This window comes from Arachis hypogaea, chromosome 17 (genome assembly GCF_003086295.3).
Source record: "Arachis hypogaea cultivar Tifrunner chromosome 17, arahy.Tifrunner.gnm2.J5K5, whole genome shotgun sequence".
In the NCBI taxonomy this organism is placed as follows: Eukaryota; Viridiplantae; Streptophyta; class Magnoliopsida; order Fabales; family Fabaceae; genus Arachis; species Arachis hypogaea.
This window is the reverse complement of record NC_092052.1, coordinates 20,392,218-20,400,459: the sequence shown is the minus strand read 5'-3', so window position 1 is coordinate 20,400,459 and position 8,242 is coordinate 20,392,218. Positions and strand designations below refer to the sequence as shown.

At 37.2% G+C, this 8,242-nt stretch overlaps 1 protein-coding gene across 1 annotated transcript; it reads right to left on the bottom strand.

The window, feature by feature from the left end:
• Window positions 1-293: 293 nt before the first annotated feature.
• Window positions 294-857, bottom strand: LOC140180523 (uncharacterized). Its single transcript, XM_072221742.1, has one exon. It carries the CDS (start codon window positions 855-857, stop codon window positions 294-296), a length of 564 nt encoding a protein of 187 aa, XP_072077843.1.
• Window positions 858-8,242: the final 7,385 nt, after the last annotated feature.

Genomic DNA, 8,242 nt, shown 5'->3' with positions numbered 1-8,242 from the left:
GCAATACACCAACAAGGAGACAGATAAACCCCAACATACATATGAAAAATATTGTAATAAACCCTAACAGTCATGTAGAGAACTGAACTTACAGGGAGGGGTGGATTGCTGCACCTTCCTCTCTTGTGACCTAATGCACCACACTTTGAACACCTCTGTATCTGTCCCCTCCTAGACAAGTGTGTCTGGCATCTAGCCTCTGATTCATCAGGTCTTCTTTTCCTTTTCTTTACTGGTCTGTGGCTAGGCTTCCAATAAGGTGGAGGCATGACATCATCGAAGTTAGTGTGCTCTCACAGACCTAGGCCATTGAGAGGGTTGATTATCGATTCATAACACTTGACATAGGCATCTCTCTTGTAGCAGTCATCCACATACGAATCCAAGTCAAGACCCTTGAAGTTTATACAGCTGATGGCATGTGTGCAAGGAATTCCACTTAGCTGCCATTTCCTACATGAACACTCACGAAGAGACAAATCAACAGCATATTTGCTCAACCCATTGACAACCTCATAAGTTTGTGCAACAGACCAGTAAGGCCTCCACTCACCGGCTGCCCTTCCTCTTCTCTCTATCTTCTTCCTAATTCGAGGTAAAATTATTCCATTGAACTTTTGAATTCTTTCTCTATTAACAGCCCATCTACTCATTAGGTACACCCGAATTTCTTCTAGCATAGTAATTATGGGCTTCTCCCTAGCATCTAATATTTCCCCATTAAAGCTTTCACACATATTGTTTACAAGAGTATCACATTTGGAATGGAAGTCAAACCTGGACCTGCTCCAGAATCTAGGAGAAATAGAGTTGAGATGCCTGTGAGCCTCCACATTTACCGCTCGGACCACTGCCATTTCTCTCTCTCAATCCTTTCAGTGTGTAGCCTTTGCACATCTCCACATCAATTGCTTCAATTGCAGTCCAAAAAACTTTTTTCTAAAGTTGATGTAGAGATGCCGCACGCAAAACCTGTGATCTACACCTGGGATCACCTCATCAAAAGCTGGCAGTAAACCCTAGCAAAACGAGGTAAAATTGTCTATGCATAAGTATATTAAATGAGGAAGCTAATTCAACTTGACACATTAATTATTTACCTTCTACTGATCAGACATGAAGGTTGCCCTGCCAATTGTCTCAGACCCGAAATCATGAATTAGCAGTTTCAGAAACCAAGTCCAGGTATCTTTCGTCTCTGACTCTACAACGGCATAGGCGATAAGGATCATCTGATCATTCGGGTCCCAACCTATAGCAGTCAACAGCTGATCCCCTTGAGGTGTTTTCAGAAAGCAGCCATCTAACCCAATGAACTTCCTACACTGCAGAAAGCTTTTTTTGCAAGCGTCTAGGCATACATAAAGTCTTTGAAATATGCAATATTTGTTCAAAGATGAGTGTTGCTGCTCGATCTCAAAGTCAGGGACCTCTGTACCTTCAGCGTCACTGAGGATCTTGGATTAGAACGGAGCAAATCATAGCTGTAATCACCAATCCTCTTGTACTGCTTCCTATACTCTCCCTGTATGTCATCCAACGCCGCTTGCCTTGACCTAGCTGCCATTGAGGTTGTAACTGTCAGATTCCACTTTCTCTGTGCCTTGTTCACCAATTCCTTGATCTTAACCTTTGGATTATGTTCCACCTTCTTCTTAAAAGCCCTACTCAGCCACGAAGTATGCATTATCCCAACCCTATGAGACTGTCCACAAGTATGCTTAAGGTTCATGGACCGAAGCTGCCAAGTTGCTTCCTCTTTCATCTTAGCAGCATATAACCAAAAAGGACAACCAGGCTGACAAACAGCCCTCACTCTAACCAAATCAAGCTTCGCATACCTGAGTCTGCTTCTCGTTTGTACTGCATACGACGTCATAGTGTCCTTAAATTCCTCTCTTGAAGCAAAAACTGTTCCCACCTCCCACTTGTAACTACTCATGTCTTTACAATCCTTATAAATTGGATAACTCCTTCTCTCATTGTTATCTTCCCCTTTTCCTTCCTCATCATCTGAACCAACACCAACCTCATACTCCAAGTCCACTTCATCGCTATTGAAGCCTTCCTCATCACTAAAATCGCCATTCATAACCCCTTTGCCTTTATCAACCCTGTTACTATTCTTGGCACTTGTATCTTCCTCAAACCCACTCTCATCATTATATTCCTCGTCACTATCTGTAAAATGAATGTCGTCTGCACTATCACCCTCAGGATCAGACGGAATAAACTCCTCATCATTGCTGTCATCATCGCTATTTGTCTCAGTCTGTTCATTTTCAGCAGCCACATCTGTATCTAACTTATCTCCTTCATTGCCTTGTTGCACATCATCATTTTTCATCTCTTGACCTTTTTCACCCTCATAAACCACCAACTCATTACCGGAATTCTGCTCTGTTTGGCCTCCAATATCAATAAACCCAGCTTCAGGAAATTCTTCTGCATCCTCAACCACATGCACCACAAACACCTCAACATGACCCCTCAAGTTCGCTATTTTGCACATCTTAAGTGCATCTCTATCCGTAGCAAATAATTTCAGGGCCTTCTCTAACCATTGACAAGCTGGATCCTTATACCATAGAGCTGAAATGTTCTCTCTGGTGTATCCGAACTGCTTTAGCTCTGCATATGCCTCAAATACAGACCAGCAATCACTATTAACATCTTCAATGACTGTCTTTTGTCCCCCTAAATACCGCAACGTCCCATCTTCATAACGAAATCGACCCCAATGGTAGATAGTCAGAGTAAGGCTTCCCATTTCTTAAAGACACAAAAAAAAAACCAAATCAAACCCTCACAATACTAAGATAATAAGAGAATCTGTTCAAACATTCTTACGTTCTAACCCGAAATGAAACCGTAACAAATGCTGCATACATACCTGAATGAAAGATGACAATGTCGGACCGACCTCCTTCCTCACCGTAGCTAGTGACCTCCAAATGCAGTTCCAATACTCCTCCGGTGACGACACACCACAGCTAGGGCATCATTGAACATGAAACATCACCTTTGAAGTCTGTAATGACAAATGAGATAGTGAATGCCTTTCGCGAGAATGAAAATCGAAGCGTTAGGGACCCTCAGGGGTAACTGTGTCCAAAAATTTTCGTAATTGGGGGGAGGACGATTTTAATGTGTTTGTAAATATTGAGGATGATTTTAATAACAAAAAAAGCTTAGGGACGAAATTGATTTTGACCCCAGACCTTGGGGACGAAAAAAGTACTTATCCCTACTTTTTTCTACTAAAATGTACTAAGACTTCAAAGTTCATTTATAACAGATAAATATTTTAATAATATTTGAATAAACATAAAAAAGGGAGGAACTTTGCAACTTTAGTACTTAATTTTGTAGGAGTTTATAAATTGCAGGATGGCTCTGCACACTACATGGCCTAAATTTTGTTTCTCAAGAAATATGATCTTCTCAACATACAGTATCCTATATACTTAAAATATGTAACAACGGCTATATAAGTTATCTTGCCTCCACATTAAATCTTCTTAATACAAAGGATTAACAAAATTAACTAACTTAATTTTAACGATTAATTTTATTGCTAACACTAATTTTTAATATTTCCAAAAAAAACGTATAACATATAAAGTTTGTTTTTTTTTTGTATAAGTGTAGGTCGAGGCACCGCTGCTGCTACTACTTCAATTCCTCAACCAATTCCTTATCATGAATTAATTACAAATAATGCTAGAAGCCATACAAATATGAATGGCCAATACTCTATTTATATCTCTAATATTTCATCATCATCATATAATATTCATTTAAAATATTTTTTGTATTGAATAAATGCAAAGATTTGTTATCATGCACTACTATATAAAATGTCTAATGACAAGAAAAATTATAAATTTAATAAAAAATAATATTAAAACAAATATTTAATAAATAAAAAATTCAAAATAGTCAATACATTCATAAGACTATTAATAATAAGAATAACTTTGTTAATAAAATTTTGGTAACAAAATATATCTTTTAAAATTAAAGAGTACAAATAAAAATATCAAATTTAAATACAAAAACAACAATTAAAAGATAGTACTAAAATATTGATATTTTATCTCATGTATTTAAACATATACTGTACAAATTATATAGGTCTTTTTTATTATCAGGTCTTTATCCAATTAAGAATTCAATAAATAGTGAAATTTGTTAATGGCAAGTGTCCTAACTTCTTAAAAAAAAGATTAAATACTAGATTAAATGTTGCAAGTCAATAGGTAACTAAATCAGAAAAAATCAACTTAAAAACATAGATAACGTATACATTTTTAAGAGTTACTAGATAAATTTTATTGAATAACTAATTTAAGTACGAACTAAAAAAAATACTACTACAACTATTATCCAATAGTAATAATTATGAGACACATAATATTATTCAGACATGAAAACTAAATTTTATGTAGTTACAGTAATTAGGGAATATAAACCCTTGATGATAAAGAAATTATCAAAATAAAATTTAATAACGTAAGAAATATTAACATAAACACCTAAAAAATAACCAAATAAAGTACAATAAACAAAAAAAATTTTAAAAATCTTTATGCAAATTTAATAGACAAAATCTTTATTATATCGTTAGTTTATCATAATAAATTTAAAAAATTAAACTAAAATTATTACAAATTATTAGGCGACAATCAAAACTTTCAACAAATTAAATAGCAAAGAAATACATTAAAATCAAACAATTTTAAAAATAATCTTTATATATTTCAGTATAATTCAGAATAAAAATCTGCTCTATTAAATATTTTACCTCATATATTACCTAGAACTTTAAACTTTGACAATTTTATATGATTTTTAGGCAACACAAAAATCTAGAAAAATATATTACATCTTTAAAGATTACATTTATTTTTCAAAAAATAATCCTCATTTGGGAAATTGTATAGATATTCTTTGTTCACTCGTGATTCCACTATCTAAAAAATATATGAAATAATTGATGAATTCTTCCCGAGTACCTAACCATAAAATTATTGGCACATGTTGAAAAAATATCTATAACATAATATTTTATTTACCTATGCGAGTGCAGAAATTAGCCACCATGTCCGAACATCCCACAACTATGCTCGGAATTTTCAAGAGAATACAACAGTGCTTCTGTAAGATCCGGTTAATTAACGGCTAATTAACCCATAAATGAGAATTTATTCTAGAAAGCCAAAAATGTTATTTTTATGGCTTAATATGATAGAGGAAATTGAGACGAGAATTTCGATACCAATTTTATAGAAATCGGACCAAGATTGGACCGAACGGGCCAAACCGGGCCAACCGGACCCAAAGTGGGCCCTTGGCCCAACATAACTAAACCAAAACCCTAGTTTTCAGCACTCTCTCTCCTCACAACACACTCAAACACGCTGAAATTGAAGAGAGGGGAGGAAGAACACTCTCTCAAGTTCTTTCTCTCACTTGATCTTCAAACCACCATAACTTTTGATCTAGAGCTCCGATTGCCGCTCCGTTTGCGGCCACGCGTTCACCGCGGAGAGCTCTACAAAACCCATACAACTAATCTTGAGGTAAGTCACGTGCTTCTGTTCGAAATTCCAGCCCTTATTTTCGAGTTTCATGGGTAAAATGTTGAGATTTTGGGTTCTTTGATGTTATAGGACCCAACTCTCTTGAAGGAGAAGGTTAATGTTGTCTCCTTGGACCTTGGGTGTGGTAAGATTCTCAACCCTAGTGTGATTTTGTTGTTCTATGATGTTTGGGTTTTGAGATGTTGTGTATGGGTATGATGATTGTGGCTTAGGTTGTGTATATGTGAATATTGGAGCTTGATTGGTGATTTTGGAAAGCTTGGAAGAGGGTTTTGTGTGATAAAATCTGTTCTTGGAGGTGTTGATACCTTGAGAGCTTGTGGACAAGTGGTTTGGAAGTGCTCCGGTTGAGCTTGGGGAATCGGCTAAGGTATGGTTTTAGTTTCCCGTATCTAATATGTAATGTGGTAGGAAATACTTAGGCTAGAGGCCCTAAGATAGGCATTGAATTGTTGGTGTTGTTGAATGGTTGAAATATATGATGTGTTCATATATGTGATTATGAATATTGATGCCTTGATTGTGTGAAATATGAGAAATGCATGTTGTGATATATGCTTGATGGATGATTGAGGTTGAATTGATGGGTGGTACCATGTTGATGGTGAGTATGATGTTGATTATGTATAATGATGGTTAATTGGAAATGGTATTATTGGAAATTGGGATGAGGAAGGATGTATGACATGATATTGTGTTTGTCCTTTAGCCATTTGATTGAGAAGTGTTAAAATGGTTGGATGTGGTTTTGGAAACCTTGGTAAAGTGTCAATGTGTGAGTTGAGGATGGCTTGTTGTTGATTTTGGTACATTTTGAATGATTTCAAAGAGAAGGATTGAAATTGGCATGTTTGATTGATTTTGAAAAGAGTTGAAAGTGGCTTGTTTTGAAAATGGCACCTTGTGGTTTTGTATGAAAACATGGTTTTTGGGCATACTTTGACGGGACGTAACTTGGACTACGGATCTCTGATTTGTGCCAAATCTGTTTAGAAATGAAATTGGATCCAGGATGTCCATGCCGTTCGAAGAACGAGTGAAAAACGATTTAAAATGAGGAAGTTATGTCCGTCGGAAGATTGGGGTTTGAATCTGTAAATTCTGCAGCTTTTAACTTAGAAAATTTTTAGCAGAATGACCCCTCGCGCATAGGCGCACTTGGTGCGTACGCGCCGTTCTTCGAGAAAGCGCCATCCACGCGTGCGCGTGGAGTGCGCGTACGCGTGGACCTGTTTTCATCCCAAAGTTGATTTTTGAGTTTTAAAAGCCAAATTTCATACTTCTAAGCCTCCGATCTCACCACTTATGTCTTAAATCATTATGATATGCCTAGCATGAGAAAAAGGGCTAGTGAATGTGGTAACTTGCGAGTGAAGCAAGGGAAAAAAATGAATGATCATTGAGGATCAAAGATGATTATGTGAGATGCGGAGAATGGCGGTGGAAGTGCTTGTTGTGCCATGGGCCGAAGGGCCGTAATTGTTAATGAATTGGCTGGTTATGGATTTAACCGTGAGCCGGATGGCTAGATTATTGCCGTGTTACGGCGGAGCCATGTTTATGGCCAAGTATAAATGCATATATGATGTTGATTGAATTGTGAAGGTTTGCACTTCCACCATTGGAGATGAGGGTTTCCCTGGGTAGTAGCAATGGCTAGCCACCATGTGCTCCAGGTTGAGACTCGAAGCTCTTTTGACCCTATGTCGTAAGTGTGGCCGGGCACTGTGAAAGGCCCGGATGAGCTCGCCCCCATAAATATTCACCAGTGATGGTGATGGATAAATATTCACCAGTGATGGTGATGGATAAATATTCACCAGTGAGGGTGATGGATATGGATCATGATTATGATCAAGTTTATGATGAGTATAACTCGAGTTGGGGATGCACGACAGAGAGACAGTCCAATGGTTAACTACCAGGACTTGTCGGGTTGGCTCTATAACCGACAGATGATATCATCAGCCACTAGGGACAGGCATTCATCATATGCATACTATGTGAATTGTTTGAGATTGCCTATTTGACTGCATATTACTTGCTAATTGTCTAAATGTCTTAACTGCTCCTATTTGTATATTCTTTGTCTGATATAACTGTGTTTGCTATAATATACTCCTGCTGGTGGTTGGGAGGTTTGAAGGAATTGGAAAGGGAAGTATTAGTTAGACTGAAGAATCTTTAGTCAGATACCCTTATATGGTTTAGCTTGTTTATAAGCTTTGATATTATCTGGAGGAAGTTCTAGGATTGCCTTTGGCTTTCCTCTATTATTATGTATTATATATGTGGAAGCTGTTACCGTGCTGGGGACCTCTGGTTCTCACCCATGCGGATTTTGTGGTTTTCAGATGCAGGACGCGAGGCTTCTCGTTGAGGCATGCTGGAGACTTCTGGATTAGCGAAGATCCTTTGTTCTTGGGACTCTGTTTTGGTTTATATATCTTGTTTAGATACTTTTATCTCCATTAAATAATACAAACTGTGATGACTCCTTCTAGAGGGGATTTTGGAGAATAGGTTGTATGTATTTGTGTCCCTTTGGGTTTCCTTTGGGGTTTCCTTATTTTATTATATGTATATATTATTATGCTCGGACCGGTTATCTTCGCAGCCGGATTTTGAGTCTTGAT

Bases quoted from the DNA above. Each gene is read 5' to 3' on its own strand.
- LOC140180523 (XM_072221742.1), bottom strand. From the start codon at position 857: ATGGCAGTGGTCCGAGCGGTAAATGTGGAGGCTCACAGGCATCTCAAC.